At 40.4% G+C, this 17,127-nt stretch overlaps 1 protein-coding gene across 1 annotated transcript in view; it reads right to left on the bottom strand.

Moving 5' to 3' along the window:
* Positions 1-13,921, bottom strand: part of IL5RA (interleukin 5 receptor subunit alpha) — a 33,017-nt gene extending 19,096 nt beyond the window's left edge. The window contains exons 1-7 of the mRNA XM_036878416.2: positions 13,873-13,921; positions 10,386-10,470; positions 8,718-8,860; positions 7,594-7,732; positions 4,763-4,916; positions 4,501-4,688; positions 2,552-2,697 (exon numbers count right to left, since the gene is read on the bottom strand). Coding sequence (XP_036734311.2) covers positions 2,552-2,697; positions 4,501-4,688; positions 4,763-4,916; positions 7,594-7,732; positions 8,718-8,860; positions 10,386-10,458 — 843 coding nt within the window. The 5' untranslated portion in view covers positions 10,459-10,470; positions 13,873-13,921. The remainder of the gene's footprint in view (positions 1-2,551; positions 2,698-4,500; positions 4,689-4,762; positions 4,917-7,593; positions 7,733-8,717; positions 8,861-10,385; positions 10,471-13,872) is intronic.
* Between the last annotated feature and the right edge of the window lie 3,206 nt (positions 13,922-17,127).

The raw sequence follows: 17,127 nt of genomic DNA, 5'->3' as shown, positions 1-17,127 counted from the left end.
GGGTGTGCATAAAGAAGAGGAAATTGCAGAGACCATGAATCTAGGAAGGGCTGGGTTTGAATACTAGCTCTACCTCCAACCAAGTGCAGGGCAGATTCTTTGACCTCTCTAAGCCTCAGTTTTCTGATCTGTAAAATAGAAATAACAAAACCTAATGTATTATTGAATTAAGTGGTATTAACTTTGTAAAACCCAAGCTTAAGATGATTAAGTTGAATCATAGAAAAACTGCAGATATTCAGACCATTTTTGACCTGCAAAAATACCAGTTTGGGATGGTTCACTCAAATAACATGTCCTCAGTAAAGGCTAGTTTGCCACACGCAATTTAGTCTGAATGTCTAGTGTTGAAATGAGGCTGTTTTCTCACAGATGAGCCCTTCTCCTGTATTCCATCTACTGGAGGCTGCAACCGCTATCCAGCTAATTGCCTGTGTCCCAAACCAGTGCTGAGCTTGGATACTGCATCTCACATACTCCTGGATGTGTTTATCTCTTCCCCATACCTGCCCCATGACCACTGCCTGTTTTAGGTCTGGTGGACTTTTTGCTTGGACTATTGTAGTACCCATTCACTATGACCCTTCCCCACACACTTCCAGCTTTCAATCTGCTACCAAAACTACTCTTAGACTGCAGATTCGGTCATATTTTAATACTAAGCTTTCAGTGGCTTCCATGGTCTATGGTTGTGGTTTTAAAAAGAGAAACAATATCTTTCTTCCTTTTTTCTTTTTTCTTTTTTAAGTAAAATCTTATAGGTCATTCTGGGAGAAGTCCCAGTGTAAGATCTAGAGTCATGATTACAATGCAGGCTTCATGTCCAGGCTGACTAAATTATGCCACTTGGCTAAGGAATCATGTGCTCTCAAGCCATTAAGTTATTCCTTCTCCCTAGCCCCCCACCACTCAAAGTGTGGTTGGCTGCCTAGTGCAGGTCAGGAGCAGTTTATCACAGATCTGCAGAGAGGTAAATACAGACATTGAGATGTCCGTTTGGGAGCCTTCGTAGCCATTCGACATTGCCGCGTCATCTAAGTCTGTGATCATTGCCCTTATGTCTCAGTGTTTGGTTTTTCTAGCAAATCATTTTTACTGTATTTTACAAAAGTACCAATCTGTGGTGGATTACAAATTAAACAAAGAAAGCCAGTCTTTCACCACTGGTATTTGGGGAAGCACTGGCTAAAAAAGTCCTTCTCCTCTCTTTCCAGGCAAGTTTTGATTCCTCCTGTAAAATGCCGTTCAATTCCTGTATGTGGAGCCTGGCAGGTGCTCTGCCCTCTCGCTCCCTTGTACCTTTACTATGGTGAGGTGACTCTGAGGCTGGGTGAGTGTGTCCACTAGCTGGGCCCCTGGATAGCAGAAACAGTGTCTGTCTTCTCCTTATTATCACCCACAAAGAAGCCAATTTATAAATGTTTGTTCAATCAAACTGAATTTGCTTTGCCTACTATCAGTAAGGCATAAGTTTTGATCCTGATTTCTCTATTATAATTTTCTAGCTTTTTGATTTTGGGCAAGTCATTTACTCTCTCTGTTCCTCCCTTTCCTGTAAAATGGGAAGTAAAAGTATATAATCAAGTTACTATGAGGATAGAATAAATTAACATAGTAAACGTTGCCACATATTGGAGCTCAATAAATGTTGGCTTTCTTCTCATTTCCTTTCCCCTTGAACTTTTAGTCCACTGGTGCAAAAGAGTTTTTTAAGTTGGGGTAAAATACACATACATAAAATTTACTATCTTTACTATTTGTAAGGATACAGCTTAGCAGTTGAAGAACATTCACACTGTTGTGCAACCAATGTCCACTCTTTTCATCTTGCAAAACTGAAACTCTACCCATGAAACAACAACTCCCACCCCTGCCCCCCAGCCCCTGGAAACCACCATTCCACTTTCTGTCTCTCTGAATTTGACTGTTCTTGGTATCTCGTATACATGCAATCATACAGTAATTGTCTTTTTGTGACTAGCTTGTTTTACTTAGCATAGTGTCCTCAAAGGTCATCCATGTTCTAATATGTGTCAGAATTTCCTTTTTAAGGCTGAATAATATTGTGTCCTATGTATGTACCACGTTGTTTATCTAGTCATCCATCCGTGGACACGTGGGTTTTTTCCTCCTGTGGCTATTGTGAATAACATTGCCGTGAACATGGATATACAAATATTTTTCTTTGAGAACCTGCTTCAAATTTTTTTGGATTTGTATATCCAGAAATAGAATCACTGGATCATATGTTCATTCCATTTTAAATTTTTTGAGAAACTGCCATAGTATTTTGCAAACTACATTTGACATTTTCACCAGAAGTAGTGCTTAGGAGTTTTTAATCTGACCTTTGTATTATTTTCAACCAAAAGTAAGTCTTTTCAAGATAAAAGACCACTAAGGTATGGTTTATTTTCATAAAAACTGGGTAAATGGAAGTTACCTGTGACCTTGTTAGTTCCAAAGCTGTAACCAGAGCAGTTGCTGAAGATCATTTTTTAAATATTTCTAAAACAGTGCTATCAACTGTTGGAGTGATCTGAAGAATTACCTGAAAATAACCTTTCCTTATGTTATAAATTTTTACTTCATAATCAAAGCAATGGGTTGGAAAGGCAGAAACAGGTTTCTCCCATTGGATAGAGAGAGATGTTCCTTCAGTCTCTGCTGTGACATTCATTGGAGGATTTACTCGATCTAGGTTAGAGAATGAGAGATCAGTGATGGGCTGACAAATCTAATCCACTCGCGCCCCTCAAGGCATTTCTAAAATAGCATCTTCTCAAGTACTTACCCTCAGGATTTAATTAGGTTATCTCCCAGCCACAGGACTCAGTGGTTCATATTTGCCTCCTGTTTTCTATCATTAAGAGGTAGAGATGCCTCCTGTAACCTTCAAGGACTGACCCAGTTGTCACTGAATGGTTGAATCCCTTCTCCCTCATCTCATCGCATGACCCACCCCGCCACCATCCTTCTTACTTCTTGCGTGGGACCAAGCCAAAGGCAAACCTGGTCCTGGAGAGTAATTGCCCTGGAGCTCCTGCCAAGCCCTGCCTCTGTTGAGCAGGCGGGAGACCATGAGTGATCACTTCCTACTCTGGGCTTCAGTTTTTGTTTCATTTTGTTTTAGGCGTCTTGTTTTGATTTGTTTGGGAGGTAGAATAGGAAGCTCTTGCATGAAAAGAATGGATTGGGCTAAATGTGTCTTTACTTACAACTGTACAATTCTTTCCCATGGAATCTTACTTGATTTTCTAAAGGCTATGTGATGTGAGTGAAATTATTTCTAAGTCAGTGTTCTTGCCTTAACTTATGCGACTTATGATTATGTTCATGATTAATGAACAGTAGAGACAAAGTAAGAATAAGACCCCCCCAGTGCCAGAGCCTGGCAGTCCCTAAGCAGAGCATTTTTAACCAAGAAAATATTTATTCCTTTTAGTAATCTGAGGAGTTTGTCTCAATGAAATGGAAAATATACAAGAAAATGAATTCCTGGCTGTACCAGGTTTTGTCCATTTTCATATTATTATTTTCCAGGTCCTCCTCAGCATTTATTATTACCTGTTTTCATGAAAGTGACATTTTTAGGTCATCTAAGAAATATATTACAGAACTGAATTGCCTAACCTACTTAGTAGGCTCTGTGATTCTTTCAAGAGTCATACTCCATTTAGATATAGATATAAATATAGGTGTATCACAAGCCAAATCATATCCTTTAAATAATAGTAGTTTGTGTATTTATTGGATACTTACAGAAGGCCCTGTTGTAAGCACATTATCATTATCAACACACCTAATTCTCACTAAAACCTTGTAGGAAGCATTAATTTTTGCCCATTTTTTAGATGAGAAGACTGAGAACACTCAGCTAGTCAGTGATGGAGCCAGGATCCAAGTCCAGGCAGCCTGGTTCCACAGCTCACACTAGTTAACTGTGCTGCCATCAGTTAATAAACAAGCATTACTAACCAAGAATGCTATGTGAAAGGCTCCTGAGTTTCACTAATGCAAGTATCTAGGATGAAGGAAAATATCTCCTGTTTTGAGACCTGAGCAAATGAAGTCTTAAATACTATGTGTAGATCTGAGAATCACATGCTAAGAGAGGCATGATAACTCAAGTGCATCCAGAGGAGACAGACCAGGATGGGGAAGGATCATGAGAAGGACTGGGGGAGAGAAATCTCAGGATGGGAAACCTGGCTGCCTTTCGAGAGCTAAGAGGCTCTCTTGTGGGGAAAGAGACCAGAATTGTTTGGGGATCCATCACAGGACCTGTGGACAGAATTTTGATGAAATCAGAGCTGCTAAGAAATGTAATGGGCTTCCTTCATGAGTGAGTACAACTCGGGGAGCTGAACACATCAGTGGTGCTGAGGTTGAGAAGCCATAGTATCAGAAAAGTGGTCAGACTAGGCAATCTTTATAACCCCTGCTAATGCTGAGATCTGGGGATTCTGTTATTTTAGCTGTGAGTTAAGTCTGCCTTACCAATTGCATGAAGAGCAAGCAGCTGATCATGTGGCTTGATTGCCGCATGCTTGCTTGAGCCGTTAACGTGCACTGCCAGGGTGTCCCGCCCTTTGCTGCTGATAAACGTCCTTGGGAACCAGCATGCAACATTTCTCTTCCGTGTGTCTTTGCTGTATTCTTGGCATTCTTCTGTCCAAGAACCATACCTAAATTGGGACACTCAAAAGTTTTTTAAGGCGGAGGAAACAATCCATTTGCATAAGTTAAAACAGGTACTAACCGATAGTAGAGGAAATACTGCGTATCCTCAGGGGCATCCTTGCCAACGAGCCAGGCACAGTGAAGAGAAACTTGGTATGGCCTTGAGTGCTTATGACTGTTTACCATGGTGTTTGTAGTGCAAGTTAAATTCACAACTGAGGTTCCAGGAGATCCTGGGTGGTCAAACATAAGCAAAAAAACATTGCTCTCAATACCTTGTGAATTTTGTACTTCCTTTGATACTGTAGTGATTGGGAACATCTTAACTGTCATCAAAAAGTAGTCATCACTGCTTTAGGGAAACCTATGATTTGCAAAGGGCCACTTCAAAGGGGAAGAAGCTAGGCTTGCAAAGCCTGAGTTTCTGACATGAAAATGCTTTCTAGCTACTTAGGAAGGAGTTTTGCATAACATACATGTATGACAGTTCAAGAACAGAATAATGTATTGTCATTCAGAGGTTGGTGTTCAGCAGCCTGGTTCTAATGCCACATTTGTCAGGTGCTCTCTGTGACACCTTGACCCCTACCACTGCGGGCCTCGGTTTTTCCAGTTAACTGTAAATGAGAGAGTTGGTCAAGGAAGGTGTCCAATGCCACGTCCCATCCTGAATTGGCATGATTCATTAGGTGGTACACAAATGCATCATGAAAAATGTAGATTGCTGCTCAGAAGGAATGAGTTGTGTCTTCACTGCAAAATAATACCACCTCTTTGGAGACTCAGTGCAGACTAGCAGTTAGAGTCCTCTTTAAGATGCAGGGTCATCAGGAAATCTTGAGATGTTCAGTGGAACCTGTTATGTTCACTTCACCCAGGATTTCCCATGGTTATTTGACTGGAAAGCCTTGTTTTCCTTTGGCCCCCATTGTCAGCATGTTGACTGGTGTTCCTCAGGACACACTCTGGGAACACTGCCCTTGTGGTTGCTCAGAGGAGGAAAGAAGCACGGTGGGCTGAGGGGCAGCGAGGACCTCATCAAAGCGGGAGTCTGCAGACTCAATCCTGAACAACAGAAAGGGGTCTTGAGCCTAGCTTAGGTCAGGGGTGAGATCATATTTATCAGTGTCAGCCTGTGTCATTCTCTCCGATGTCTCCTCTCTGGAAGAGACAACCCCACACCCCTCCTGTTGTCAGTAGAAAAATTAAAGACAAAAGGAAGACTGGCTACTGTGCGCTATCAGCATGCACTGTCAGGCATGTTTGTTTCTATCCATCCACATGCACGAATGTGGAAACCCAGAAATGCACATGCCTTGCACTGAATGTGCTATTCCTGCACTGACTGAGCCATGCCTGTACAGCTTAGTTCCCTGATGTCTGCTGTCTCCCAGTCCCCTTGCAAGGAATTGTTCAGAATGAACTCATTTTGATTCATGAAGAAATAATTTTTCATTAGTGTCAACCTGTATTGGCATGCTCAGAGAATAACTAGGATTGAAGAGATATAATTGTGAAAGAATGAATGGGAAGTGACACTGGACACCTTCCTTGACCAACTCTCTCATTTACAGTTGGAAATACTAAGGCCCACAGTGGTAGGGGTCAAGGTGTCACAGTGAGCACCTGACAAATGTGGCATTTGAATTGTGAAACATAGTTGTGAATTCTAGTTATATATTATGGAGAGGTGGAAAAGTGGGCTAAGTAGGTACACAAAGACCTGTCTGTCATCTTGTGTCTTTCTTGTATTACTCTCTGTACTTGAGATCAAGCCCATTGTGGATCGGCTGCTGTATTGTCTAGACAACATGTCACAATGAGGAAATAGGAAAATCTTTACCATGCTGCATTCATTGCCAACATAATTCTCGGGGCACGGCCTTTTCGTTCAGTGACATGCAAGAGATCTTATAATTACCCAGGGGTCAGACTGGCTAGGATGACTGTTATTAAGTGCACTCACATATCCCCGGCCTTGGTGACCTGCTCCTCCTATTTCCCTCGTGTGTGTCTGCAAGTGTTTCATCACAAGTGTCCCTGGCTGTATGTATTAGGAACCCTAACTTGCCCCTTGAGAACAGTATGCAGACACTGGGATCCTCATGGCAGTTCGGTGGTTTAGTTTCATGGCTTCTGTGAACTGTAAGCAAAGTTTTACTCAGTTTGGTATGAGAAGCCATAGAATTGAAAACAAATCTACAAACACAACACAGGGGAATACTCCGTTGAAGGTGTGTGTTGCTTGCTGTGCTAGATGTAATACGCGTGAGGCAGTGTCTCTGCCCGCCGTGGGCGCACAGTCGGGGATGGCCGCCTGGGAGTTGGTTCACTGTGAAAGGTCAGTTACGTGGTAAGAACCCAGTGAGGAGCACAGCCCGTGAGTGGATTCTGAGGAGGAAGAGCACCGCCAGTGCACAGGGTGAAGAATAAAAGGGCTTTACAGAGGGGGTGTGGCTTGACCTGGGCTTTGGAGTATGGGAAGGATTCAGAAAGGCAAGCAGAGGAGGTGAACCCAGGGAAGTCAAGGCTCTGAGGCAAGAATGAGCCGGCTGTGGGTGGGCCATGGTTAGAAATCCTTCTGAGGAGAGCAGCAGATTCCTGTAGGGTGTGGCTGGAAAGATGTCTCAGAACCGTCATGAGGGGCCTGATGGGCCCTGATGTGTGTGTGGCCCTGTGGCTGTGGGAGCAGGGGAGTGAGAGGTATAAGCAGTGCCTGCAGGGACGTGCCCATCGGAATCGGATGGGTTATGACACTTGGAAGCGGTCACAGCCTAGCTTAGGAGGTTGCTAAGGTGAAGAATATGTGGCAGGAAGCAATGACTAAAAAAAGAAAAGTGAGTTGTTTTCAACCTTCCCATATCTGCAAAGTCCAAAATACAAAATGGGACTTGAGGAGGCCCACCTTACCCAGTGGAGCTTTCAGTTCAGCAGAAACCCAGCAGCTTGGCCTGAGAGAGTGGCCGTCCCATGGGACGGTTTGCACACTCGCTGAGAAGCCCTCGTGAAGGATGGCCACACGCTTGCTTGCAGTGTTCATGGTATCATACTAAAAACACAACACATAAGTCATGATACATAAAGAGGAAATAGCCTTAAAACTATTTTAATCTAATGTGCATTTCTTCCATTTTTTGAAATGTCACATAAATAAAATGCATCAATTTTGTTTTGCCAGACAAAAGTAATATTCTGGTTTCATGACTGCATACTTACCCCACACTCAGCAGGGTGTGTACATTAAATACATACAGCTTTGTACACATCAGTCATACCTCAAGGTTGTTTTTAAAAATTAGTAAATTGCCCAAGTCTAGTATTTGGACATGTTTTTTAAAAAGCAATATGATAATAACATAGTAATTCTTCAATGATACATGAACACATTCTTAAAAACAAACAAAATGTCAGAATTAAGGCCACATTCCCTTTGACCACCATCTCTAGTTCCAGTCTCTCCAGAGTAAAGAATTGACAGTAAATTCTCCAGAATTCCATACTGAGTGAAAAGTAAGTTAATACCAATTTTTTCTCCTCTCATTTAATTTTATTATGCACAGACTAGGTACCAGGTGCCTTATATATCCCTACAGTGACCTGACACTCTGGGAGGTTAGATGGCTGGTCCGGGGTTGTCTGGGCAGGAAGTGGATGAATCGGGATTTGAACTTGGCTCCTTGGGTTCAGCACCCTGCCTCCTCCCATTTTACTCAGCTTCTCTTTTTTCTCTTGGCTGTCTTATAGGAAACATAAAACCACTATCAAATCCACTATACCTTAGAAGTTGCTAATTTTTTTTTTTTTTTCGGCGAAAGCATTGTCCCAAACTGAAACCATTCTGTGCTGCTGTTAAATGCCAGGTGACATGCTTAGCACAGGTTCACAGGTTCCCAGCCATTTCAATGGAGGCACTACGGGGAACATAAACAGCCTTTTTTTTCCTTCTTTCTTTCTTTCTTTTTTTTTTTCAACTATCAGGGAAAACACAGTCAAAATGAAGATTGCAACAAGGATCTCTGTCAGAATAAACTTACATCTTCTTCTTGTGGAGTGTGTATTCTCACGTGATATCCTATATCCTTTTGCTCTTGATCAGGATTTGGTTCCCAGCGTAAAAGCACTTGAGCTAAACCAGTAGCAGTGAGGCTGAAGTTGACAGGTGGGAGAAGCAAAACGGCTAGGCAAAAGCAAAAAAAGCAACCCAGTGGTCAGTTGTATACAGCAGCATTTTCAAAATTTTCAAAATGCTTTGCATAGTGTGGTATTCGACATGGCCATTAGGATGTGTAATACCAAAATAATTTTAGAAGCAGAATCTTTAAAACTGCTTTAAACTCATTCTCTTTCTTACTTTGCCTATATCATCTACAGTTTTTTGTTGAAAGAGGAATGTTTTTCTATATCATTGTTCATTATAACTGTAGGTTTCAAACTGAGGGTCATTATCCATTGATTGGCTTGGAAAATTTAATGGTTTAAGCTAACAAATAGTTTTTTAAGACATGGAAGAAAATAGACTAGAAACAACAGGGTGCGTGAAATAGAGTAGTGTTTCATGAATCTCTGATTTCCACTATATAAATCTCTTTATGTATGTGTGTGTACAGGTTCATGATGTAAAGTGGATTTCTTCCTTTTGCTTCAAAGCCAAAAAAAAAAAATTGTGAGCAAAAGTACTTAAGTAGACATTTATAGAAAGAAAGGTACTTTTTCCTTAATGAATCATTCTCTACCTTTGCTTTCAAAAACACGATTTTTAAGTTACAAAATCAATTCCTATTCAGTTTAGAAATTTTGTGAAAAGCACAGATGAGAAAACAAAAAAACAGAAAACAAAACATAACTACCCACAACCCCACCACTGAGAATGGCATGAACATGTGATATATTCATTATCTTTTTTTTAGGAGTATATGTTTATATGTTTTTACACATTTTTTTTTTAATTAGGAAAATATGGTACACAAATTTGTGAACCCTCCTTTTATATTCATTTGCTTCCTGGTCAGGGTGTTTCCACTGACTTATAATATTTCATAACTTTCCATAACTGCATCCAGACTTGCCATGTACCAACTGCTGGGGTTCTGTCTGTACCACACTGTCCTTTGGTAGCCGCTGGCCAGATGCGGATGTTTAAATTAGTAAAATAACATCAGACGTGCATGAGCCATATTTTAGGTGTCTGATAGTGGCTCATGGCTGGTGGTCGCTGCGCTGGGAGAGCAGGTATAGGGCACTGTCGTGTCACAGTCCTCTCAGACCACAGTGCGATAGGGACCATGTCACAGTTTCTTAGATGCTGTCCTCTCACCACGCCCATAGATCAACAAGTTTCTGAATCAAACAGTAAAAATTAGATGTTTTACTGTTTGGTTGTGAGGTCGTCTTACCATTCCCTTGCATGGGAAGACATGTGGACACCAGCTCCAGCTTTATTCCATTGTGGCTGTACACCCACACTTGGAATATGATTGCCTATTGTAGCATAAAACATCCACTGCGACCAACTTTGCTTTCTTAAAATATAGCACGTTTAAAGAGCTTGTATTTCTGATAAGAATGAATAATCTATTCCTTTTTTAAAAAATCCACCTATCGTTTCCTAAGGGATAATATAGAAGAGAACATGCTAACATTTTTGTATTGTACTTACTTTTTTTTTTAAGGAAACACTGAGTTTAATAGATGATGGTACTTACATTTTTTATCAGGAAGTAAGTGTGCTTGCAGTATTGCTGTGGCCCCCAAAAGAAACAATAATGCAGGTGCCATGATGATCACATCCTACAGAAAGATGAAAACTGAAATCGCCACCTGTTGCCATTTGTAAGAAAGTTCAATGGTACTATCTAAAGTAAAGTGTAGTCATTTGTCCATTTAACATTTAGGCAGTATATGTTATATGCTGGAGCTAAAAATATGAACAATTTTGGACTTTGTCTTTCCAATGTAGATCCATAGCCTCAGGCAGAATGAAATGTAAATCAGAATTTTGCGGACCAGTCTAAAAGCTGTTTCAATAAAAATATGTATGGGGTAGAGGAGGAGCAAAGAGACGGCTGAGTTGACTCCGCAAGGATGAACTAGAGTTCTGGACACAAAGTGGGGCAGGGCATTCGTGGTGGGATGGATATGCGCTAGAGTGAAGCCCGGAGAGAGGGAAGTGTGGGGAGAGGAGGGTGTTCAGGGGGAGGCAGAGCCTATCTTGGAATAGTACAAATTTGAGACACAGTTAATCAGGTTGAACATAAACACCATTACCATTTTCATGAATGAATATTTACATGTGAACCAACATGACAGACTTAAATGTAGAACAATTATAATGTTGCAAAGAGAAACTTTCTATCACATGTCTAGAATAAACCTGTGGTACTTTGAGCTTTGGAGAGGCTGATTTTTTTTTTTTTTTTAACAAACTCAAGTGGGAGCAGGGTAGGAAGGGAATTAAGAACATAGTTATAGGCCTGGAGAAAATAAAAAACAATGTTTCTGCCTACTTGAAACAACTGGACAATGAACATCAATCTAGAGCAGAACTGTTAGGATGATGCAGTGTGTGTCGGTCTGGAAAGGTGGTTAAGTCATTTCAGAGTGTTTAATATGTGGAAGAAGAGAATTGAGGATCTCTTGTTAGGAGTTGTAGGTTAGAAAGCACTTCTGAAACTTTTGAGAGGTATTTTTCACGTGAACTTAATTTTGAAGTCCAAATAGTAACAAAGCTGCCCTTTTCCAAAAGCTGCGGGGCTTTTCCCTGCTGGTCCTGTGTGTGCCTCTGTGCTTATTACCCAGTTTGCAATGAAGAGAAGGAGTCTGAAAGGTTAAATAATTTGTCAGTGATCCAACAGCTGGTAAATAGTGTAACGTAAGCCCAGTGTTGGCTCCTCGAACAGCAAAATACATGTTCTGTACTAATTTAAGTGATTATTATTTCCAGTTTAAAAACTTATTTAGATGGTTTGGTATTTTCCAAATAAAGTTTTGGTAAAACCACAGAAGAAAGACCTTAGCTGAATGGATACCTTCAGGAAATAGCAAAACCACTCTTTAGTGTTACATCTTGAACTAATTAACTACTATCACTGCTTAACTTAAGTGTCACAGTGTAGAAGACAGAAAACACATAAATCATTCAATTCCTTTTTCAAATTAACTTAAGTATTGCTAATCAGAATTATGCCACCTCTGACAAAAACAATTCTTTTTTTCTCTGATGATTCCACACCAGGTAGAAAAAGAAATTTTAAAACAAAGACAATAAAAGGAAGTAATCTGATATTTTTAAATTTTTCAACAAGTGAGAATTTTAAAGAATTAAAGGGAAGCTTGAGAAGCACAGATAAAAAACACAAAAATGGTAGCTTCCTCATCAAGGTAAGATGATGTCTTTGAAATGTCAGCATTCCCTGAAATGATATTATTTATGTTATTTTATTCCTAGGAGGAATTCTAGGTCAGAAAAAAAATGCAAAATTGGTATTCTCTGGTGACTGGATAAGTAAGTGGTATGTGGTAACCATGTGTGTAAAAATAATAAATGTTTATCCTTTATAATTAGAAGTAATAAAACTTGAATATCTCAGTGGGGAGATAATTTGAATGTTCTACACAACTAAGCCCTCTCCCCTAGAATTCGTTATGTATTCTGATTTTTATAGCTATTGAAAGTACAATTAGTTTTCAAATTTGATGATTCAAAAATGTTTTGTGATTTTCTTTTTTTGCCATACCACAGCCATGCATTTTTTTCACATCTCATTGTCACATTTTCTGTCCGAAAAGATAACCTTGAAAGAAAATCAGTCATCTTATAGAGACAACACAAGATACCCAAATAGGAGTCTAAATGTTTGCAAAAATATCCATATTTTGTGAGCCAAATAAATTCCACACAGGCAGGGAATTACTGGCGCTTCAACAGTTGACCCATATTTTCCATAATACTGTTCACTCTCTGCTCTGTGCCCTGAAAGCTACCTCAGCCTTTGCCCTGGCCCCTTAATGTGTCTGGGCCCAGGCACAGCCATCATCTCTACTGGAAAAAAACCCAAGTCTCGCTGGGTTGTCTCTTTAATCCAAAGATACACCCTTACATAGATGTCAACTGGGCGACATTTAATTGGGCAAACATAGAGCTACTTGCCTAGCTTAAAAAACATATCGAAATGGTAGTATGTTCAACTCATTCTTCTCATGGCTACCAGTTAAAGTTCAGCAGAAAACCATTAAATTGTTAAAATAAGATTCAAAGTAAGCAAAATAAAGCAAACATAAGCTACCTACAATCATCAGAAAGATATGTTCAGTCTCGTAGAGATATCATAGACTACTTGCTCATAAGATATTTCATTGACTCTATCGAAAATTTCTCAAGCTCCCTCTGAGAATCTGACTTCTGGTTGGTGTCATATCCTTTGAAATTTGGGAGAAAAAAGGAGCACAATCTCTTGCACTACAAATGTTTCTAGAGACTTGGGTAAAGTTTTGACAACTGACAATGGATTTCCCCAGTGTTTCTAAAAATTGGTCAAATTCTACTGAAGTGCAGACTTACAAATATTTCCCCCTTTTTTTTCTTTTCTACTTATTTTTCTGCCTGGGGCATTTGCTTTATAACTTTAAGGTTGTACTGAAGCCCTGTTTTTAGAGCTTTTTGAGTCAGCTGTGGTGACATTTAATTCCAGACACAAACTCAGTGCACAGAAATTAAAAACCAACTGAGAGGATTTATGCTCTGTTAGTCCCTTAAAAGTAAAGAGTTTACTTTTTACTTCCTCTTTTTTTTCTTGTATAGCGTAGTCAGCAATAAAACCTATCTCTTGGGGGATGAAGAATAAATAAATAAACCAAGTTGTAAAATGCAGATTTCATGTTTAACTGGGTATATTGCATTGCCCCCAGATGAAAAACTGCAGACTCCTAAAAGTGTAAATGAGTAAATAAGGACCACATATAATGCATGAATTAAAAAAATTTTTTTACTACTACTGGACTTAATAATTTTCTGAAATGGCCATAAAATACAATTTGTAGGTTCAAATTGTTGCCACAGACAATCTTTAGCCAAGTATAAATAGTGCTGCCGCCCTAAGTATTTTGAATATGGAGAAAGGAGGAATTAAAGGCACATCTCCCAGTGGTTAAATTTCACATGGGGTGATTGGTCATCCCACATCCATGCCATACCTGTTTCCAGCGGTCCTCTCTCTTCCAGTGCCCGTATTCAGTGGGAGAGGGCCAGGACCTCGTGCATCATGTTCATGCTTTCAGCCGCAGGCGGCCCTGGCACCTTGCACAGTGTCAGGCATGGGGCAGATGCTCAGTGTGCCTGGGATTGTGTAGAATAGAGGCAAATTAACGCACACCCCTTAACAAGTCAAACTCTGTAGGGTCACACCTAGTGTAGGTTAGGTTAAATCTGAGCACAGCAGGCTAGGAGCATGTATCAAGTCTGGTCCATTTGGGGGAAGTGTGGTCCGTTTGGCAACTTGTGATTTTCCCCAAGCAGCATTTCAGGTAATGAAAACAAATAAGGTCATTTGATTTCCAAAACTTTATTATGATTTGAAAAGCAAACTGCAGGCATAGAAAATGAGCCTTATCTCTGGGTGCACCTTTGGACTTAGAGGCAGTTAACAAATAGCTACATCATTAGTGTATTTTTCAATAACCTGACAGCAGGTATATAACCTTTCACACAAAATAGAAACTGAGGTAATGAATTTTCAGCATTATAATTCATTTAATCGAGCATCAAATATGTTAATATAGCTATTAAATTAGTCACTTTTTCATGTGATTCTGAAGTTAGGCTCATGGGGTACTAATAGATTCTATTTTCTTCTTTTTTATCTCTTTCCTCCTTTCTTTTTCCCTCCATTTTTCTTTTTCATTTCATCCTTTTCTTCTGTATATGTGGAAATAGGTTTACATCACTTTAGATAAATAAGCTAGTGAACATAAACTTAAAACCAAGTTAGAAATTTCAGCAAACTTTTGTATATTTTATGTAAAACCGAGCAATCCTGAACACCCCGAAGCCCCAGGAGAAGCAAAGAGCAGAAAGCCTTCAGAGGCCATGCGATCATCTCTCTTCATCGTTGGTGTTTCTTAATCTGTAGCTTTCTTAATTCACTCTGAAACTTCCTCCCCGAGATACTTCATTGTATCTTATACCCTATTTTCTAAACTCATGCATTTTCTAAGAAGTCTTGGCAGAATACATGTTCTCATTTTAATCTCTAAAGTATGTGCAGCAGAGGGAAACAAAACTTACATAAACATCAACAAAAACTCCAGGTGTTATTTTACTATGACTCACCTTGCCCTGGATTTGCACACCTCAGTTACTCAGCCAGTGCAGAGGAAGAAAACACTTTGCCCAGAATTGGCATGACTTGCACGTTTTATAGCACCATTATTAGTTCTGTCCTGCTAATAATATGTACAAGGGGTTTTGTTTCCCCTTTTTCTTTATTTAAAAGCTTGCCATATATTTATAAGGCATTATTTCTCACTTTTCCTATACTTCCGCCGCCACCCCTGATGTAACGAAATTATTAGAAGGTGGAGCACAGGGTATCGTTACAGAAAAAAGGCATTTGCTCACTCGATGCTGAATCAGCCCTGGATCCCCACTTACTGAGAAGCGATGCCCTCAGAAGCAGCTGCAGGCACAAAAATGAACCTTATCTCTGGGCGCACCTTTGGACTTGCAGGCAGTTCTTCACTGTTTCATCATCGCAGCTGTAATGGTTAAAAACTCACAGGCAGTTTCCTTTGTGATAGGATGGCAGTGGGGCTTCTCTAGCAAATACAGGGCAGAGTTTTTAAGAAGGCCGTAATAGGCGAGCCTCAACCAAAGCTCCCAAGGACCAGACTGCTGTCAGATGCAAGGATGTCTCTTGTCCAGAGAGCCACTATTTGATAGCCGTCCCATCTCCATTTTCATTCTCTTGCAAGATGTTTTTTGCTTTATTTAGGAGTTGAAAGTAATGTTTACGCCTGGGTGACAAGGTGGTCGACTTTCCTGTGGGTACTCTAAAGCGTTGCGTTTCTATTTTCTTTATGTCCTTCCTGCAGCCAGGGCATTTATTGCAGCTGTGCGGCAGACAGCACCAAGCACTTGATTGGACGAAAAGAAGTGGGGCGTGAGGAATCCGCCTGTCTGTGCATGCTGAGCCGTGGCGGCAGTTCTGTCTGGGGAAGGCTTTAGCCCTTCTCTGCTTTGTTAGCACGTCCTGTGTACTCAAGTAAATAAGTGTGTAAAAATCCTGCAGTGTAGGGAGTTTTCTGGGTGTGAGAAATCGCTGGCTTCATAGCCTGGACCCAACCTGTACAAATGGGGATGGCAGCCCATCCATTTTAAATGCAGAAAATTTATACTGATTGTTTAATCTGTTCTAGATGTTAAGAAAACCTTTATACCCTGTAGTATGTTAAGTAAACTTTATAGCCCCAAAACATTAAAATAGTTCCTGTTTCCAGTTATACCAAGGCCTTACATTAAATTGCCTCCCACTTCATTAACTTGCATTTTGGACAACCAAATTCCAGGGAATATGGTTGAAACACCAAACAGAACTATATTCATTTTCAGACTGAGGAGGGTTTTCGTCCCTTTTTTTCCCTTCCTGTCAAGGACCTTCTCGCTCCTGTCATCTCCTGGTTTCCAACTCGGCTCCTCTGCTGTCCTCAGTATATACTTCAGTTTAAGTAAAACTAGTTGGCTTTTCCTGTCCTTTGTCTCATTTCTTGAAAATTTTGAAGTGACTGACTAGCAAATCTGACTTTTTAAAAATGTGGCCAAGAGTGTGACTAGACAGGAATGGTGCTGAATGTATGAAGTGTCTGAGCCAGGTAGTTAGTGGATGCCTTTGGAAGGGGACCTCTGGTGTAGCCCACATAGATGGGAAGCCAGTGCAGGAGAAGTGGGAGCCTCCCAAGCCTCAGCAGCTTGGCAGGGAGGTCAGGGTTCTCTTCGCAAGGTGCCAGGCCACGGGCACCATGAATGAGACATTGGGGAAGGCTCAGTGGGTATAACGTGTGTGAACAGCAGGGGTCCCAAGGTAACCATTTCAGCAGGTGCCAAAATGAAACCATATCAGTCATTCTTAGATGACCTGAAATTGTTATTTTCTTGGGGAAAGGGAAAATAGAAGAAAGAACACAGAGATCCATTTATTTGCTACAAAGCACCCAGAAAAGTTTAGATGTAAGGAGTAGGCCAGAGGCCCTAGACATCACTTAAAGTCCTGCACATCTAATTTTAGATCTAGTGTATTTGTCACTATAAAAGCCTTAAAAATAGTTATTACTCAATGTGCAAGCAGGAATTTATGGCCAGATAGGCTGTGTTAGCGATCTGTTTCTTACATTCATTTATTCACATTCATTACTCATTTAATAAACTCACTTATTCACTTGTGCACTATGCCAAGC

This window comes from Manis pentadactyla, chromosome 1, assembly GCF_030020395.1.
Source record: "Manis pentadactyla isolate mManPen7 chromosome 1, mManPen7.hap1, whole genome shotgun sequence".
In the NCBI taxonomy this organism is placed as follows: Eukaryota; Metazoa; Chordata; class Mammalia; order Pholidota; family Manidae; genus Manis; species Manis pentadactyla.
This window is presented reverse-complemented; position numbering and strand designations above follow the sequence as displayed.